The sequence below is a fragment of the Nyctereutes procyonoides genome, unplaced genomic scaffold (genome assembly GCF_905146905.1).
Source record: "Nyctereutes procyonoides isolate TBG_1078 unplaced genomic scaffold, NYPRO_anot_genome, whole genome shotgun sequence".
Lineage (NCBI taxonomy): Eukaryota > Metazoa > Chordata > Mammalia > Carnivora > Canidae > Nyctereutes > Nyctereutes procyonoides.
Window position 1 is genome coordinate 56,980,848 of NW_026575131.1, and position 20,808 is coordinate 57,001,655.

General features: G+C 51.6%; 1 protein-coding gene across 6 annotated transcripts in view; it reads right to left on the bottom strand.

Annotated features, from left to right (window-relative positions):
* Positions 1–20,808, bottom strand: part of DOT1L (DOT1 like histone lysine methyltransferase) — a 66,054-nt gene that overhangs the window by 40,642 nt on the left and 4,604 nt on the right. Inside the window, exons 1-2 of one of the 6 annotated variants that reach the window (XM_055343118.1) lie at positions 8,850–9,112; positions 235–309 (exon numbers count right to left, since the gene is read on the bottom strand). In XM_055343118.1, the coding sequence (XP_055199093.1) occupies positions 235–309; positions 8,850–8,983 (209 nt within the window). In that variant the 5' untranslated portion in view covers positions 8,984–9,112. Of the gene's footprint in view, positions 1–234; positions 310–770; positions 2,910–8,647; positions 8,828–8,849; positions 10,801–20,808 lie in introns of those variants that run through there. The other 5 variants (XM_055343124.1, XM_055343119.1, XM_055343120.1 and 2 more) reach the window with 5 other exon arrangements.

Below are 20,808 nucleotides of genomic sequence, written 5' to 3' on the forward strand. Positions count from 1 at the left end.
CCTGACTTCACACATACCAGGCGCCGCTTCCGCAGTGTGGCATTTCCAATTACGTCCTTGCTCTGACAGCCTCTGCCAATATTTGATAAACATTTCCTACCAAAATAACTTTGTGGAGGCGACAGCCAACTCTAAAAGGAAATTTCAGACCAGCTTGCACCGTCGAAGAAGAGCTGATCAGAGGTTGTGTCCCCAGCAAGCGTTGAGAGGCAACTCGGGCAGAGCTCTGCTCACCTTTTGGTGTCGTAGTCGATTAAAACGTAATTCTCCATAGCAAGCTTGAGGTCTGGGATCTCTTCACAGACCCATCTGAAACACAAAAAAGCAGAAACAACAGTGAAGAGTATTCTTCACGCTCTATTTTTTACTCTCAACTGTGTCACTGTTTACTCCCAAACACTTAAAAAAAAATCCTCACCATTCAACTCAAAATGCACAAGAGAAACTAGTGTAAGAGAAAATGCGCATTACTTCAGGGTAAACCATGTAATGCCGTGGATGAAGCTGCGCTTCACGCGGTCTGGGGAGCTCCCGTCCCTGTGTCACTGTCAGCTGCTGGGAGCTCCTGGGGGCTCCTGGCCCACAAGGGACAGAGCCAAGGAAAGCAGCCTACTTCAGGCAGAGAACCTGGATGGCAACACGTGCACCGGGAGCCAGCAGCTGTCAGGCCATGCGTTACCCAACCCCAGGACACGGGGGCTTCTTCAGCTAACACGCTGCAGTAAACAGACACGGAGGGAGCCTACACAGTAAAGGACAGAAACACACACCTGCCAACCCCAAGGCGTCACGTCACCCTTGCTGGATCCCAATGCAACCCTGACAAAGAGCCTCGGGAGAGGAGTCGATGCTACAGATCTTCCAGAGAAAACATGGGACGTGATGGAAAACGAACGTCCCGCCAAGGGATGTGAGGACTTAGATGAAATGAACTAATTCCTGGAAAGACACATGAGCAAAACTGACACGAGAAGAAAGGGAATCTTGGAACAGCCCTGAGCCTACTACATACGATTCCCTCGCTGCTCAAGCACCTTCCCACAGACACGTCAGGTCTCGCTGGCCTCGCTGCACAGTTCTACCAGACATTTAAGCAGGAGTGACACTAATCGTTCTCAGTTTTATGAGGCCAATGTTACCCTGATACCAAAACCAGAGGGAGGCAAAACTGGAGAACACGCTATCTACCCACCAATATCCCTCATGAACACAGACACAAAAGTCCTCTAAAAGCACTAGTAAACTGAAGTCAGCAATACATGCTAATCAGGTGGGGTTTATGGCAAGAAAGAATCACTACTCACCTTACCTAACAGGATAAAGGGTAAAAAGTGATTATCTCAACAGATACAGAAAACGTCCAAGACAAAACCCAAGCCCCAGGCAGGATAAAAACTCTGAGGAAGCAAGAGGTGGAGTGAGGTGGGGCTGTGACCACATGCCCACTGTCCTGCTCTGCCTGTGGCCTCCCTGCCAACTCCACTTTGTGGGGACGGGAGGTCTCCAGTAGGAGGGAGGGACACCCTGTGCTGTCCTATGGGCGTCTCACATCCCGTGTCCCTGTGTCCTTGAGCCAAACTCCCTCACCAGAGCAGGAAGCAGCTGCTGAGTCCAATTAGCAGTTTCCTTCATCATCATGTCCCACCAGTTCCCCCCAAAACACACACACACACACACACACACACACACACACACTCCCACCTCATACTCTGGAGCCCCTCCCCACAAGACCCCTTCACACTCACAGTCACCAGAGCCAGCTGGGCAATGCCCACCTCCAAGCATCAACCTGCCCAAGGGTCCCTCTAATACATCCGAATTTTCCCTCCCTTCCCTTCTCATGAGCATGTCCTCGCAGTAAACTCTCTGCTCAGCAGCACACATGGTGCATGTCAGGAGACCTGACAGTACAGGAAGGTACAGGTCCTACAGGTGCAGGACTGAGCACTCCCAGAAGGGTGGGGACAGGCAAGGACACAGGCCACCACCATTTCCCTTCAACACCCTACGACAGGCCCCGGCCAGCAGCAAGTGGCAAGAAAAATAACTAAACAGTATAAAGACTAAAAAAGAAGAAGCGAAATGTCTCCATTCACAGACACACAATATGATACACAGGCCATCCCCTAAGAATTTATATAAAAGCTTCTAGAATTTACATGAATTGAGCAAGGTCACAAGACATGAGGTCGATGGGCAAAACTGAACTATGTATGCATATACCAGCTCCAAAGAATTGTTAAAATTTTTAAATGCCATTTAAAATAACAGTAACACATAAATACCTAAGGATAATTTTTTAAAAGATTTACTTATTTATTTTAGAGATAGTGCATTCAGGGGCAGGGCAGAGGCAGAGGGAAAGAGAGAATCTCAAGAAAGCTCTAGCCCAGCGCAGAGCCCAACCTGGGGCTCGATCTCACAACCCTGAGATCACAACCTGAGCTGAAACCAAGAGTCAGATATTAAGTGACTAAGCCACCTAGGCACCCCGTTAGTGACAAATTTAATAAAAATTTTCCAAGACTTCTATATTGAAAACTGTAAAACATTGCTGAGACAAATCAAAAATGAAGCAAAGCAAGGCAAACTATGTTCATGGAACAGAACACTCGACGTTGTTAAGATGACCCTTCTTCCTGAACTGAACTGCCAATTCCAAGGAATTCCTAGAACAAGCCCAGTAGGCCTGCTGAGAAACAGACAAGCTGATTCTACAACTAACATACAAAGAGAATCTATGAGAGCCTACATAATCTTTAAAAAGAACACTGTTAAAAGATTTAACTGCCTTATTTTGAGACCCACTGTAAATCTCCAGTAACCAAGAGAATGTGTGCTGGCATACAGAAGAGAGAGATCAATTAGCCAGAGCACAGAACAGAGGCAGACTTACATCTCAACGGGCTGACTTCTTTTTTTTTTTTAAGATTTTATTTATTTATTCATGAGAGACACACACAGAGAGAGGCAGAGACACAGGCAGAGGGAGAAGCAGGCTCCACGCAAGGAGCCTGATGTGGGACTCGATCCTGGGTCTCCAGGATCACACCCTGGGCTGCAGGCGGTGCTAAACCGCTGCACCACTGGGGCTGCACCACCAGGCCTGCCCTCAACAGGCAGACTTCCGATAAAGGCACCAAGACAGTCTGATGGGGAAAAGGAAGTCTTTTTTAATAAATGAAGCTGGAACAACTGAATAGAAAAAAAAAATGAATCTTAATCCCCACAAATATAAACCCCCATTTGACATACACAAAAATCCATTCACAATTGATCTTAAACCTGAACACAAAAGCTGAAACTACAAAGCTTCTTGAAGAAAACAAAAGAGAATACCTTCGTAACTTGGGCAGGAAAAGTCTCCTGGACGTGACCCAGAAGAGTAACCACCAAAAAATGAACTGACACACTGAAGACGTCCACTAGTCAAGTGGAAGCAGCACTATGCGTAATACAGTATTCTCATGGGGCACTCACTGCCAGAATATGTCAAGAATTCTCACAACTCAGCAAGAAGAAGACAAACAACTCCATCTCAAAAAATAGCACAAACTACTCTCCAATAAAAAGAAACCAGAGCTCCTCAGAGATGTGGCTGATTCAAAGGTTTGGAACATGGGAAATTCAAGATGACTCTGAAGCATCTGTGGCTCTAGAAAGTGAGGATGTACTCAGGAAGGCGGGGCAAGGACAGGGCACACACCGAGAGAGCCCCAAATGGCCAGCAGAGGAACAATGTGAGTGACAAAATAGCAGTAGTGGGTTATAGCCCACAGAATGAAATAAATACATATGGAAGAACAGCTCTTCCTTATAGAAGACTCGCAGTCTATAATATGAAGAGAATGAGGAAAGAGAAACCCACCTTTAGAACAAAGCAGTAACCAGCCACGGCAGGTGAGACCCACCTCTGGACACCAAAATCTGCGGCAAAAGTCCAAGGAGAGATGAGGTATTTACATGGTCTCCAAGGATCTCCTCCAAGGTATTTATTAATTAAAAAGGGAAAAACACTGGGCAGGGGGATGAGTAATTGGGTGATGGGCACTGAGGAGGGCACTTGATGAGATGAGCACTGGGTGTTACGCTATATATATGTTGGCAAATCAAAATTCAGTCAAAAAAAAAAAAAAAAAAGGAAAAACACATCAGAGAAACATGGTAGACCGGGTGAGCAAGGTTAAGGTCACCACAGTAAGACAAGGCCTGCACTGAGGGCTCTTATCATGAACAGAGACTTTTTGTCAAATGCTTTTTCTGCACCTGTTCCCTATCATTCAGAAACTCACCACAGATACTGTTATTTCGTTCATAAACACCTCAGCATTCATCTGTAAAACTTATAGACTACTTCTTTTAACACAACTACAGCACCATGCTCACACCTAGGAAAAACAACACCAAGGACAGCAGGAAATTTCCTCAAACTCAAACAGACCATCTATGAAAACCTACAGCTTTTACCACTTCTACACAAAATTGTGTTGATCCTAGCCAATTCAATAAGGCAAGGAAAATAAAAAAAATCATAAAGACTGAAAGGAAGAAGTGAAACTATCCCTATTCACAGATGATAGTTATTTCTACAGCAAGTCCTAAGAAATCTACAAATCAAGTACCAGAATCAATAAATTTAGCAAAAGTCATGGTTAATATATGAAAATCAACTGCATTATTAGCAGCAGGCAAATGAAAAATAAAATTTAACACAGAATCTCATTTACAATGGTGTCAAAAACTTAATTACCTATCTGGGACTAAATCTAACAAAAGGTGTTCAAGATCCCACACTAAGATAAAAGAGCACTGCTGGGAGAAATGTGGAAAGATCTAAGTAAGCAGAAAGATATACCATGTTCATGGGTTGAAAGATCCAATATTGGAAGGCTCAATGGCCAATCTCCAAATCACTATTGATTCAATGCAATTCCTGACAAAATTATGCAAAAATCAACAAGCTGATTCTAAAATTCATATGGAAATGCAAAGGAGATGGAATAACCAAAGCAGTTGGAATAACCAAAGCAGTACTTTTTATTATTATCATTTTTTCAAAAAAATTTTTTTTAATTTTTATTTATGATAGTCACAGAGACAGAGAGAGAGAGAGAGAGAGAGAGAGAGGCAGAGACACAGGCAGAGGGAGAAGCAGGCTCCACGCACCGGGAGCCCGACGTGGGATTCGATCCCGAGTCTCCAGGATCGCGCCCTGGGCCGAAGGCAGGCGCCAAACCACTGCGCCACCCAGGGATCCCCTATTATCATTTTTTCAAGTAAGCTCCACACCCACTGTGGAGCCCAACATGGGACCCGAACTCCAACTCTGAGATCAAGACCTGAGCTGAGATCAAGAGTTGGATGTCTGGGATTTTTTAAAAGATTTTATTTATTTATTTGACAGAAAGAGAGAGAGAGAGCACAAACAGGAGGAGCACCAGGCAGAGGGAGAGGAAGAAGCAGGTTCCATGCTGAGCAGGAAGCCCCACGTGGGGCTCTATCTCAGAATCCCGGGATCATGACCCAAGCTGAAGACAGATGCTTAATCAGCTGAGCTACCCAGGTGCGCCAAGAGTTGCTTGTTTAACTGGCACACCCAAGCACCCCACCAAACTAATATTTTAAAAGAAGATCAAAGGTGGAGAACTTACTCCGCCCAATTTCAACATTTACTATACAGCTAAATTATTTCTTTTAATTTTTTTAAATTTATTTATGATAGTCACAGAGAGAGAGAGAGAGAGGGAGAGGGAGAGAGGCAGAGACATAGGCAGAGGGAGAAGCAGGCTCCATGCACCGGGAGCCCGATGTGGGATTCGATCCCGGGTCTCCAGGATCGCGCCCTGGGCCAAAGGCAGGCGACAAACCGCTGCACCACCCAGGGATTCCTATACAGCTAAATTAAGCAAGTTTTTCTTTGGTGAAAGAACACAGACGTGGGTCAGCAGAACAAAACCAAGCCTAGAAATAAACCAACTCCTACACTGTCAACCGACTATTGACAAAAGTGATAAGGAAATTCCATACAGAAAGGGCAGTCTCATTAACAAATGGTGCTGGAAATATTGGACATCCACATGCAAAACAATCAACTTCAACTCATACCCTGTACCACATGTCAAAATTTACTCAGAATGAACAAAAAAAGTTAAATAGAAAACCTAAACCATAAACGTTCTAGAAAGCATAGAAAAAAATGCTTGTGAACTCAGATTTGGCAAATATTTCTTAGGAGGCAGAAAACACAAATTATAAAAGAAAAATGATGTGTACAAACTGGACTTTTATTAAAATTTAAGCAATCTATGCTTCAAAAGACACTGTTAAGAATATGAAGAGGTAAGCCAGAGACTGGAAGAAAACATTTGCAAAATACACATTGATACAGGACTAGTAACGAGAATAGGTAAAGAATACTTAAAATTCAATAGCAAAATCAATTCTTAAAAACAAGCAAAAGATAGAGATCATTAATTATTAGGAAAATGCTTATTATTATTATTTTTTAAAGATTTTTTTATTTATTCATGAGAAACACTGATAGGCAGAGACACAGAGGGAGAAGCAGGCGTCTTGCAGGGAGCCCAATGTGGGACTCGATCCCGGTACCCTAGGATCATGCCCTGAGCCAAAGGCAGATGCTCAACTGCTGAGCCACTCAGGCGTCCCAGGGAAATGCAAATTAAAACCACAGCGAGATACCACTACTCAGCTCAAATTAGACCAGCACAACCAAACCATGTCAATAGCACATGCTGGCGCGTTGGGGAGCTACTGGGACCTTCCTGCATGATCCCTTTGGAAAACATCCTGGTAGTTCATCTTAACGTAAGTTGCTAGAAAACCCAGTAATTCCACTCCTGGGTATTTGCCCAAAACAAACAAAAAACATATCTACTAACAAAACCCACGTGAACATTCCTAACAGCTTTATTTATAATCACCAAAGTCGAAAACAGCCCAAACATGGACATCAATCTGGTGGGATGAACAAACCATACATAGTTCCCTACAGTGGAACACTCCTCAGTAACAAAGAGGTAAAATGACTAAAAAATTACACACAACAACAGGGAGAATCTCAAAATCATGTGCTGATTGAAAGCAATCAGGGGAGAAAAAAGTATGCACGGAACGAGTCCATGTTGGTAAAGTTCTAGAGCATGCAGAGTAACCTGCAGTGGCAGAAAGTGGGTCGGGGCTGCCTGGAGACAGTAGTGGAGGGAAGGTAGATCACAGGGGAAGCAAGGAGGCCCATGTGGCTGACGGAGACGCCCGCTACGGAGGCTGCCTCACACATGTGCGCACACACCCACGTCGGTCAGAGCGTGCACCGTGCCTGCCTATGCTTTCTTGTACTCCCACTGTATCTCAACTGCATTTTTTAAAAGTATGAACACAGAAAAGACTACAGTGGATGGAGGTACAGATGACACTTGAGTGGCAATGAGTGGGTCACTGTGAGGCTGCGTGGTGAGTACATGGTTTCGTGACAGCCTCTGCCTACCACTGTATCTGCTGGGAATTCTCCATTATAGAAATTAAATTAAGAGACCATCTCACCAGTGAACAGAATTTGCAGAGACAAAAAGGAACAAGGTGACGTTGTTTTGAGACTCAGGACATGAGGCTCAGGCCACGGCCAGCTCCAGGAGAGGACAAGCCACAGCAAACAAAGGGCTGGCTGGGCAGCTGCAGCACTGGTGCTGACCCCCTGCAGCGCAGGGACAGGCACCCTGCTCGGCAGATGAGAAACCGGCATAGAGGCCACTGGGGCACACGCCAGGCCACCTGACTCAGAGCTCTCCTGGTAACCACAACACTCCCACTTCCTAACCAGCAACCTTCTTTAAAAATAACATAAATCAAACTAAGGCAACTAATTAACACTATTGATTGCTTTCAGGCCCACCCTGCAACATTTACACGGATTATTTCATTTAAATTGAAAACAATCTTGCAAGGAGGCATTGCGTGGCCCCAAGAGCAGAGCACGTAGGTTCACTGCCCAGCTACCACGCGGCAGGGAAAGGACTCCCATCGCAGCTGGACCTCACACCCCACCTTTCTCACAGGGCACCAGAGCCTAGCCCTGCCACCGGCCACTGCAGGTTCATGCAGACATCATGACCAGGGCCCAGATGGTTGCTACATGGTTAAGGATTAGGGGGACCAACACAGCAACCGAGGCCAAAGCCACACATACACATGAACGGCTTTACTGCAGACGCTCAGAGAAGGATGGGGTCTCTGACCACAGACGTGTAGAGCAAGCAGCAGTTACAGAATTGCACCCAGCAGCCATGGCCGGCACTCCGGGGGTCCTTCCAGACCCCAGGCCACCACGGGAGAAAGCCCACCAGAAACAGAAGGGCAGGCAGCCTTCCTGCAGGTTCCGTCAAGGCCGCCTGCCTGAGGGGGTGGGGGGCAGACCTTTTCTCTGCACTCAGAGAACAAGCCAGCGGAAGGCTGTCCAGGCTACTGAGGGCAGGAGCAGCCGCAGGAGAGCTGAGTCAGCACCAAATCCAAGAGGGGGGAGAGGGAAGCAAGGTGGAGAGGGGAGGTGGGGGAGCCCCCAAACCCTGCCAGCTGGGCAATTCCCTCCCCTTCCACAAGAAGAAGCCAAGGCTCAGAGAAGCACCGAGACCTGTTCGGGGCCACATGCAGACGACCTGGACTCCTCTGACCAAGCTGTCACTGCTTCTCAAGTCTTCTCGAGGTGCTCGCCGTGGAGCCACGCAAGGCAAGGCGGGGTCAAAGGCAGGTAAGCCCAGAGAGCACAGGTGGGGTGGCCTGCGTGGGGGCCCACCCTGTGAGGCCCCGCCCACCCCGGCAGGTGCCGCACTCACCGGATGGTCTCGATGATTTCATGAGCAGCATCGTGGTGTTTGTCCTGAAAGACAAAGGGACAGGGTTTACACCCTCCAGTGGTGCAGGGTCCGGGGACCCGGCAAGGCCAACGGACAGCCCCGGCCCAGGGCATGAGAGGCTGCTCTGGGACCCCTGCCCACGCTGGACACACTGCCCTTGAGGAAGACCTGTTCCAACGGCACTCCCTCCCGCAGCGGGCAATGGGGAAGGGGCCTGGGATAGTCTATGCCCTGACCCTCCTGTCCCCACCCCGCACCCACCACTCTGCTGACCCCCACCCGCACCCCCATGTGCTCCTGCAGCCTGGAAGCCACAGTCCTGGCTCTGACTTACTGAACCTCTCCAAGCCTCTGTTTTCCCATCTGTAAAATGGGGAAACACCAGTAACACAACAGTAGCGTGGCCGTCCTCCCGCAGGAACACAGACTAACCCCACCACTGATCAGGACAGGTCCCCACCATGCCCGCTGCACAGGGCTCACTACTGCTCCTTCCTCAGAGGAGGCAACTGACTGGTCTGGGCAGCCAACTGACTCCAGACCTCGCAAAAACCAGGACCAGATGTCCCGAGAGGCCTTTCCTGGCCCTGTCGCTCCCTGATACAAGCTCTGGAGCACTCCGCCACTGCTCCACAGAGGGTGTATACACACCCTGCCATTTGCACCACCTTACAACAAAGGCCTGGGGGCAAGAGCCTGGGCTGGGGGGGCCTAGAGCAGTGCCTCCCCTGCATCCTTTGGTAAGTGTCAAAACAACTCTGAGTACCCGTGTGCCCTAACCTTGCTTCCATAGGGACAGCTCTATCAGGATAGAATTCTCACAGAACAGAGCTCGCCCACTTCACGCACGAAACTCCGTGGCATTGCAGAACTTCCAGGATTGTACAAGCAATGCACCAATTCCAGAACCACCCTCATCACCACAAAAAGATATCCTGCCCCAACAGCCATCACTCCCCAGCCCCTGGCAATCACTAATCCACTTTCTACCTCTGTGAAAGTGCCTGCTTCTGGACACTTCACATGAATGGAATCACACATTGCATGGCATTTTTCACTAAGCCTTATTTTTATTAAGGCCAATGAAGAACCATCCCTTCAGTGTTCTTAATAATGTCCTCCAACTAAGGATCAAATGACAAATGTTACTTGCAGTCCAGTTATTTGGATGTGACACGGCGGGCGGGGAGGGGGGGGACAAGACAGCAAACAGGCAGCCGGCTTGGGTGGCACCATGCAGCCCAGTGGACCCAATCGAGGGGCACCTGACTGGCAGCATCAGCACGATCTGTCACGTCAGAAACTTGGGCTGGGGACTGCCAGTGGGAACCAGCAGCCCCAATATCTCATGTCAGAAGACATATGGGGGCAGCTCTGCTGGGCACGTGAAGACAGCTTTGGCCCAACTTCAAAAGATCTGAAAAGAACGACGGGAATTGGCAGGAAGGAGAGCCGCCTCGCAGGCCCAGCACTACATGCACCCGGCCTTCTGGGGCGGGAACATGGAGGGGACAGAGACCCCAGGCCCCTGACACAGGAGCCCCGGCTCTATCGGTGGGCCATGCCAACCTGCGCAATACCCTCTGGGTCCCAGGGAAGCGGGAACACACCCACTGCTCCGATTCACTGGGAGGGTGGACAGGAGTGAAGAGCTGGGTGACCCCACAAGGGAACATAGCTTCTCTGCTCATCTTAGCCTCTTCTTCACACCTCCTGCCTCACCAAATGCTAAGCGCCTCTCACCTGAGCACCAGCGGAACCTTCAGAGTCCCTACAAACCCCTCGTGGGCATTTCCCTACTATATCGTGAGACGTTTGGCACTATATTGTGCTCGGATGGCTTGCCCAGAAGCCCACGCCACTGAACACCAGAGTGCCCCATGCAGTGCCATCCTTCCACATAGCTTGACCGGCGGGCATCCAGGCCCATCACTGCGCTCACCTATCAGCTCAGCCCGTGGCCCTCAAGGTCTACACCTGCCATCCAGGCAGCAGCAAGGTGGGAGATCTGATAGCCACAGCAGCAGGAGTGCCCGACACACACATGGAAGTGTGTAACATATCCACTGAGCTCACGTGTGCCAAGCCCTCTCCATGTGCATGGCCAGCAGTCCATTTTGCAGATGGAGACACTGAGCACCAACTTGCGCAGAGCGCCACAGCTCTCATGAGGCAGCGGTGGGACCTGAAGGAAGGCCAGGAGACAAGCAGCACCCAATGCTTTGGTGAGGAGGGTGCAGGGCAGAGGGGAGGCAACCACAGTCCCTGCCTGGCAGCGACACACCCACTCCCAGAATAATCATGTTAACCTCCGCTTTATGGAGGTGGGGACAGGTAAATTGCACTTCATCCAAATGAAACAAAGATGCTTCCAAGGACAGCATCAAGAAAGTGGAAAGACAAACCACAGAATGAGAGAAGAATTCTGCAAGTCCTCCTCTGGAAAAGCATCTGTGTGGGTCTCAGGCATGCCTCACTGGGCTGCACTGTGGAGACGGGGTGCTTTTACATGCTGAGGGCTACAGCCCCCAGGACGAGCACATCTATTAGCACCGTCTGTCCAACAGCAGTTCCTCCCTTTGGGTCTGCATGCCCCATTCTGGTAATTCTCACAGTATTTCAAACTTCTTCTTGTTATATTTGCTATGGTGATCCGTGATCAATGATTCTATCTCATTGAAAACTCAGATGATTAGCACTTTTTAGCAAAGTGTTTTTTCTTTACGAAATATACATGGTCTCTTTTTCAGATGTCCATCATGCTATTGCACACTTACTAGATACCATACAGCATAAACATGACTTTTATATAACTGGGAAACCAAGTAATCCCCATGAGTCATTTTACTGAGACATTTGCTTCACTGCGGTGGTCTGGAACCAAACCTGCAAGACCCCCGATGTGTGTACACGGGACTCGAACAACTCAAAATAAAGACACATAAGGCCATTAAAACATGAACTGACACGGTCACTGCTACAGAGAAAATACTCCAATGGCCAGCCTGCAAGGACACAAAAAAGACGCTCCACCTCCTAAGCCAGAAAGGGACACAAATCTAAACCACAAGAATGGCTAGAGTCAAAATGATGGACACTAAGTGTTGGGGTGGGGAAAAAAGAGCCTTCACACCTGGTTGGTGGGAATGTAAAATGGTGCAGTCACTGTGGAAAGCGGCCTGGCAGTTCCTCAAATATTTAAACAGAATTTCCATATGGTCCAGCAATTCCACTCCTAAGTACACACCCAAAAGAAACAACATACATCCACACAAAAATCTGTATGCACACTCAGAGCAGCAGCATTCCTAACAGCCAAAAAGTGGAAATGCCCCAAGAGTGTCCATTGACAGATGAACAGAAAAACACAACCTGTCCACCAAACACACACATCACTCGGCTGTGAACAGGACTGAGACTCCCACACACACCCCCCTGGGAACAGACCCTGAGCCCACAACGCTCAGGGACAGAACCAGCTACAGAAGGCCCCATGGGGTGTGAGTCCACATGTGTGACACATCCAAGACGGGCTTGTCCCGGGGAGGGGGCTTGTTGGTGCCAGGGAGGAAAGGAGGATGGGGTTTCTTTGGGGGTGACAGAAGGTTCTGGAATTGATAGTAGTAACGGTTGCACAACTCTGTGAATATTGCACACTCTAAATGGGTGAGTTGTCTGGTATGTGAATTATACCTCAAGAAAGCTGTTAGCAACAAAAAAACATCCAAAAAGTGATGCCGCCTATCATTAAAAGCACCCCCTCACCCCAGGAGGAAAATACTGCGTTTCTAAGACACTCAAATGATGCCCCTACTGTGCTGCTGTCCTGCAACATTTAACGAAATTTGATGAAACCTAGATTCACAGTCTTGGCAGGAGCTTACCTGACTCCCAGACTACCTGTCCTGAGAAGCAGACAGGACACCACGCTGTGTCCCGGGGTCTACAGAGGAGACCATCAACTCACACAGCACAAGGACAAACAGCTGCAGAGGTGATGAGCTGCAGACATTAGTCTGGAACTTTCCACCAATTCTCTCTCTCTCTCTCTCTCTCTCTCTCTCTCAGATCACTCTCTCTAGGGAAGCCGGCTGCCAGGTCATGAGCAGCCCCACAGAGAGGCCGACACAGTAAGGAGCTGAGGCCTCCCTCCCGCCAGCAGCCCTGCAAGGGCACCAGCATGACCGGCTCCTCTCGCCCCCGTCCAGCCTTCCTATGTGCTGGCCTCTGTGCTGACGGGAGAGACCCCTGCGCCAGGACCACCCAGCTAAGTCAGCTCCGAGATTCCTGACCACAGGAACCATCAGAAAATAAATTCGTGTTGCTTTAAGCTGCTCAACTTTGCTTAATTTGTTAGGCAGCCACAGCTAACCAATACAGATTTTGCGTTAAGGCTGAGAAGCCAGTCTGGGAGCACTGCCTAGGAGAAAAAGTTCTACAGTAACGGGACTTGACGGTGATTCTAGAAATGCCTGTAACGGCAAGGGTCTGTCTGACTCAAGTCAGCACCGCAAAGCTACAAAACAAGCTGCACAGCCCTGTGAAGCTCCTCCCGAGCGCAAGGCAGGGGCAAGCACGCTGACAGCAGCCCTGAGCAGCCGCTATGCAGCAGACCCTTGCCGGTGTGGGGCTCACACCACTCCCCCTGTCCTCACAAGAACCCGCCGCAGCCTGCCAGGCTGACTCGGCTCACACCACATCCCGTGGACCTGGAAAGGCAGAGGTGCTTGGAATTTGATCTCATCTTGTGAGAAGATGAAATCCAGCTTTCCCAAAGCTTTAAAAGCAGAAAAAGGGAAGAAAAAAGTTTGTAACTGTGACTCCAAAGGTTTCAGAATGATCCTTTTAGGGACTGGCCAGCTGCCACTGGCGGCCCTGAGATGTGTAATTTAAGATGCACTGATCACCATAAATGATTCAGAAAGTCCAACCTCTTGGACACGGGCTCTTCTTAGTACTCTACAGGCCTTCAGGAGAGAGAGACCAGAAGCTGATCTGGAAAGGTTAGAACAGCCCCTAGGAAGCCTGGATTTATGAGCAGCCCTTGTGTTGTGACCCAGGGATACCCACCCCTCCTCCATCTCAGGAGCTCAGGAATCCTGGGTCTGCGCCCCAGCCCCAGGGTCCCTACAGCCCCCCCCCCCCATATGCACACACAGCCCACATCCCCAGCCTGGTGCAGGCCACAGCAGGACGGTGTGTTTGCTGAATTGGGGACAGACCCTCTCTTGTACTGCGAGTTGCCTCAGAGCATCCGCAGGGAGCAGCGGGAAGACGTTCTTGCACATGAGCCCTGCTGAGCGAACGCAGCTAACTGGGAAAGTGGGCGGCGAGAGGCCCTCTACTTTGGGGAGTCCATGAAAACAGCTATGACAAGGACAGCATGTTCCTGCCTCCAACCACACGGCGCACAGGGGGACAGTCATCACATCCGGAGCAGACACAAAACTCCTTCCCAGCTCCGGTGGCCCTCATGTCCTCAGCACTGCCCGGCAAAGACGGTATGAAGGGAACACATGCAGAGGGACAGAGCGTGGGGGAGACCCCGGCTGTCGCACTAGCCCAGCCCAGCCCCCTCTCGTACCCCGAGGACAAACCCGAGAGTAAGCACCCAGGACAGCAACCCCAGGTCTGGCTCTGCCACCAGCCTGTCTCCATCCAGCAGGTGTGCAGTCCCCCCTCTCAACACAAGGAGTGTGGACAAGAGCGTCTTTCAGATGCCCTTGTGCAAGGCAATGAGCCCAGGCTCCCGAGCACTCGGACCTCCTTCACTCTAAACGTCCGCACAGCTGGAGGGCTGTCTGTGCCGAGGGCGCAGGGTGAGAGGCGGGGTGCAGAGGCAAGAGGTGAACAGAGAAGCGTGTGCATGGGGAACCCGCCCACCAGCTCCATTCTCCTGACTTCCGTTTGCAACAGGAACGACACCCAAAGAGCACCCTCTACCCCTAGCAGGAATCACAGCGGGAGGGCAGAAGCCAAGAGGTCCCTGAGGCAAGGGTCCTACACTGCGCCAACTGTCAGAACCCCCGGGGAGGCTTGTGAAGCACAGATGGGGCCCACCCACAAAGTCTCAGATTTGGCAGGTCAGGGGTCTGGGAATCTGCATTTCTAACAAGTTCCCAGGTGATGCAAACGCTGCCAGCTCCAGGACCCACTCTGAGAGCCACCACCCTGAGGAACTGTGGACTATATTCATGTGCACCGTGACACAGGAATTGCCGTGGACAGGAAGCTGATGTGTAAACAGCCCTGAGGAGTAGAGGACAAAGAATGAAGGTGGGTGATGGCACACAGCAGAAGGTCTGTGTCTGTCTGCCTCGGTGGCAGGGCTTTGACCGTAGAGATTTAGTTGGAGGAGTGAAGAAAGACACAGTGCAAAATCAACAGGCGACCGGGACACTCGATCCAGGAAGAAGAACCAGAAGGCCGTGGCTACAGAGCCCAGTCAGGTGGAGAGCACAGGGCCCAGGGGCCTGGCTGGGGTGTGTGCCCGCACACCTGGTACCAGGGGCAGGAAGCAGCATGATGTGGCACCTGCAGGACCTGAGCATCAGGAAGGGAGAGGCCTTCACGTGAAAATGAGCAGATGCATGAGCGGCTGCAGACAGCCCCAGGTGTCTGCACATCCCCAGCAAGGGGAGAGCAGGGTAGCAACAGTAGGGTGCCTGCCCCGTGGGCTCTGGGAAGGTGGTGGAAGCAAGCCCCGCCAACCATACCTGAGGACAAGACAGGCCACCGCCAAGGTCGCACAACAGCCGCAGGCCTCGTATAGGAACGCAAACAGAGCGCCACGCCAAGCCAGGGCTATCACAGGCGGGGGAGCAGGCACGGCCAAGTGAGCTGGGTCTCCAGCCAACACACTGCACAGAGTAAGAAGCTCCACAAAGACACCAACACGGAAGCACTCTTGGGGTGCTGGAGGAGCCAGGTGCTAAGACACAGGGAGCCGGCAAAGAACGCAATGTTTGTGCTCCCTAGATGCACATGCTAGAGTCCTGGCTCCCAGTGGAATGGTGTGAGGACACAGGGCCTTTGGGAGGTGACTAGGGTTAAGTGAGATCACAAGGGCGGCACCCCTGCTGGGATTAGTGCCCTTGCAAGGGGATGAAGGGACCAGAGCTCTCCCTCTCTGTCCCGTGGGGACACAGGGAGAAGGTGGGGCCAGGACAGGGGCCCTCCCCAGGTACCAACCCTGCCGCACTGTCATCTGGGACTGCCGGCCCCCAGGACCGTGAGGCATCAGTGTCTGTGGTACCCTATCGCTGCAGTCAGAGCACCTGCGACAATGGCCCGGGGCACAGACTGTGAAGAGCCAGCTTTCACAGGGTGACCCAAGAGGAGAGGGGGCGATGAGGAGCTGGCCTCGGAGCAGCAGGCCCCGGCCGAAGGCAGGGAGGAGGACGCAGGTGGAAAAGCAGCAGCCCCAGCAGAAGCGGCAGCCGGGAACGTGGGATTCCAGCCGGCTCAGCACCCAGGCCCTGAACCTCGCTGCCCATCACCCGGGGAGACGCGGGCGGGGGGCCTCCGCGCCAACCACCACGCGGGGACACCAGCCCTCCGAGCCGCGGCGAGGCCCGGGCAGCCCACAGCTCCCCACCCGGCTTCCAGTGCAGCTCCACGCGACCGCACAGCAGCCGCGGTCCTCTCCTCGACGGGGACACATGGCGGGATCCAGGGCTGGGGCGAAGAAACACAGGGGGAGCCCGGACATCCCGCACACCAGGCAGCAAAGACGGGGCTGCGGAGGGGCGCAGGCAGGCCCCGGGCCCAGGACGAAGCCTGGAGGCGCTCCCAGGGGCCAGCTCAGAAGGTGAGCGACCGTGTCCTCACAGACTGGACCACCACCCAGGAGTGAAGGCCACGCGGAGGCTCTCACCGTAAGTGAGTAAGCAAAAAGCAGAGCAGGTCTTCCCAGGGAGGAACTCCCAGGAGTGGGATGCAGGGAAGAAGGAAGGCAAGGTCCCCCGGGTCCTGGACAGCCTCAACACACCCCTCCCTGGGGCTGGACAGGGGAGAGACCCGGCACCGTCACCCCGACCAGGGCTCAGGGTCAGCACCGTCTGCAGTGAGCCGAATGGACGCCAGTAGCCTCAGGGGATCCCCGAGAAGACACAGCGTCCAGCCTAGGGGACTCCTGCCATGGCACGATGGCCTCCAGCCCCACACAAGGGCCCCCTGCAGGGTGGGCAGCTCATGACAGGCACCAGCTTGCCCTTAATTGTGAGGGACTGGCACAGGTTGTAGCAGAGGACACAGGACAACTGAACAGTAAGGAGACCCTGGGCTGGACCTAAGCAGACACGGACATGGGGGGAGAGAGTCAGGAGCATCCTCAGTGCTGAGCCACGGCGGGGATCCTGCTGCCACGGGCAGCAGAGTGAGGGGTACAGGAACTCTCTTCTATTTGTACACCACTCTTCAGTCTAAAAACCTTTCCAGGGGGATCCCTGGGTGGCGCAGTGGTTTGGCGCCTTCCTTTGGCCCAGAGTACGATCCTGGAGACCCGGGATCGAATCCCACATCGGGCTCCCAGTGCATGGAGCCTGCTTCTCCCTCTGCCTGTGTCTCTGCCCCCCCCCCTCTCTCTATCATAAAAAAAATAAAAAAATAAAAAATAAAATAAAATAAAATCCTTTCCAGGAGATCCCTGGGTGGCTCAGCGGTTAAGTGCCTGCCTTCAGCCCAGAGTGTGATCCTAGAGTCCGGTGATCTAGTCCCACATCGGGCTCCTTGTGGGGAGCCTGCTTCTCCGTCTGCCTGTGTCTCTGCCTCTCTCTGTGTGTCTCTCGTGAAAACAAATTAAAATATCTTAAATAAATAAATAAATAAAAATAAACAAATAAACAAACAAACAAATAAATAAATAGAAAGAATCTTTTCCAAGTGCAAAAAGTTGCACAGGAACGTCAGACAGAAAGTTCTCCAAACGCAGACAAACCAGAAAAGTGCTTTCAGGGTTTGCATGTGCTCTGCGCACATGCATGGCGCTCGGCCCACTATCGGCCTGCGCTCAGCTCACCCTTGCCCTCGCCCTTGCCCTCGACCCCGCCCCCACCCCAGAAGGCCTTCCTATCCACCTGATAGAAACACTGCCTGCTGCCTCCTTCTTTGGCAGGTACACTAGAAAGATAAACATAATACACTTAGGGGCACCCAGCCGGCTCAGTCGGAAGAGCATGCAACCCTTGATCTCAGGGTTGTGAGTTCAAGCCCCACGTTGGGCCTAAAGGTTACTTTAAAAAAAAAAAAAGCGTATTTGAAGTCTTTTGAATATATTAATGATTCCATTCTTCCCCCTCTAAAACTTTATATTCCTCAACTCAGAAATAAGGAAAACATACAACATCCACATTAAAGAATATAATAAATCACAGTCTGACTCTGTTTAAACATCTCAAAACTCAACACGGCCAATTTGCTCTTAATAATCACTTTAAATTTCATCCAAAACCTGTCCTTTCACAGATATTACAACACGGCCCTGTGACAAAACAAGCGCTCATTCCTAATCACTGTAGAACAGAGTGCCACTCTGGTCTCAGTTCACGATTAAGCTACGCAGTTAATTTATGGTTTGGTCTTCACATGGCCAATTCAAGCATTTATAGTGATAGCACCTTTTCCAGTTCAAATAAGCAAGAACCCAAAAATAGACACCATATGTACAAGCAAGTGAAGAGCAAAAAAACAGTAAGAAGGCTGGGGTAGGAGGGTATTAATCCACCCTGGAGGTCAGCCTGGAGGAGAGGAAGGTCAATGTGTGGTGCCCAGAGCAGGCAGGAAGACTCTGCGAACTCCCCTGAGGCAGAGAGCAGCTACTGATGGTGGTCTAGGAGGTGAACAAGGGGTCAGGTCTGCGGTTCACACTTATCCTTCAGGATGGAGTGCAGAGCGGGGCAGGGCGAGAAGCGGGGGATGAGGGGCTGGGCAAAGATGGTGGCTCAGGTGCACCAAGGCCGCCCCTGTTCAAAACACGGTTACCCATCTCCACAGCATTAAACCAAGCAGGGAGCCCTTCTGCAGGAAGGCTTGCAGTCTGGAAGGAACAGGACCGCAGATGGGTCTTGTAATCTCTGTGCGCGGCTCCCTCCTTTGTAAACCGGAGCCCGTAGGGACACACCTATGCTGAGGAGCCCTCCTATCTGAGCCAGTCCTTCTCCCAGACCCGCTCTCAACTGTCTGGGTCTTCAGACACCACATAACCACACAGTGAGACATCTGCGCGGGGGAGAAATCTCCCAGCTCACAGCCCTGGTGTCTACGCAGCAATGGTACCCCAGGGGGCTCTGGGCCTGCTGTCCGTAGCAGGAGGCGGCACAGGGAGAGAAGGGGACAGCGAGGCAAAACATCCCAATTACGCAGAGACCCACACGGTGACTATGGTTACACTGGGGCACCTGCCTGGGGTGTGCTGGTTCCTGAGCTGAGTGACGAGGAACAAGCCACTACCCCGCGATGAAGCACGGGATCCGTGAGAGCAGCAAATGCGCTCCCAGGAGCTGCAGAAAGTCAGGTTCACCCAGTCACTGGTTTTGAGCTTCACTAGTCTTAAGGACTAAACTTTCGTGGCCCCTGAAATAATGTCACACTGCAAAGGGTCCAGAACAAGGGCAGCTGATGCTGCTCAGATAACTTCTCGGGGGGGGGGGGGTGCCAAGCCAACCACTCACCTGTGACGCATCCTGGCTCTCATGGAATGTTTCTGCTCTGTGACGACAGCCAGCAATGACTCACCAGGAAGGAGGCCTGGGCTCCCGCCACCACCTCCGCCGCACCCCTCTTCATGGGGCCATGCTACCCAGCACCAACTGTGACCTGTGCAGGCCTTGCAACAAACAAGGCTGCTCAGAGGACAGGGCCACATCTAAAAGCACCTGGCCCGGGATCCCTGGGTGGCACAGCGGTTTGGCGCCTGCCTTTGGCCCAGGGCGCGATCCTGGAGACTCGGGATCGAATCCCACGTCGGGCTCCCGGTGCATGGAGCCTGCTTCTCCCTCTGCCTGTGTCTCTGCCTCTCTCTCTCTCTCTCTCTCTCTCTCTCTCTCTCTCTCTGTGACTATCATAAATAAAAAAAATAAAAAATAAAAGCACTTGGCCCACCATACCTGCAGCCCCCAGTGCTACAGGGCAGGAGAATCCCGCCCAACACCATCCCAGCAGCACGCCAGGCCTGCGGTACGGCCATTAGCACAGGATCATGAAGAGGCACTCCACTGAAAGAATCAATACACGAGACCCTCCAGTCACAGCAGAAAGGGCCACAGGGATGCCACAAGGCCAGCCCCAAATACAGCTTGGAGTGGAAAGAGGGAAAACCGGGGAGGGCATGCTGAGGAAAGCCTGAGAGCAGTCTGAGGGGCCAAGCACAGGCTGGTATGGAGGCATGCACGCCCACCCCGCCGCTCAGCCCAGCCAGAAGGCCAGAGCAGCCGGGGCCATCAGACCTCACTGAGGCACAAACTCAGTGGTTCACAGCCCCGGGTGCTGTGCTAGGAGGTCTCCAACAAGCAGGGGGTCTGGAGGAAGGAGCCCCCACAAGGAAGGAGTGTGGAACTGCGCCATCCTAGCAGCACCCACTGACCACCTAGTCCATCCAGTTAAGGGAACATCACTTGGCCATAAGCAGGAGCCAGGTGCCCACACATGCCACCCTGGGGACGGACCCTGAGCCCACATGCTCAGGGAGGGAACCAGACACAGGAGGCCCCACCGTGTGTGAATCCACATGTGAGACATGTGGCTCGTCCACGCATGGGGAGGGGGCTCGTTGAGGCTGGGGGCAGTGAGTGGGGTATGAAAGCTGATGAGGATGAGTTTCCTTTTGGGTGATGGAATGTTCTGGGACTAAAGATGGCAGTGGTATGACCCTGTGAATGGACTAAAGTCCAAGGAATTGTACTTTAGATGGACAGATGGAGTGGCGTGTGAATTATAATGC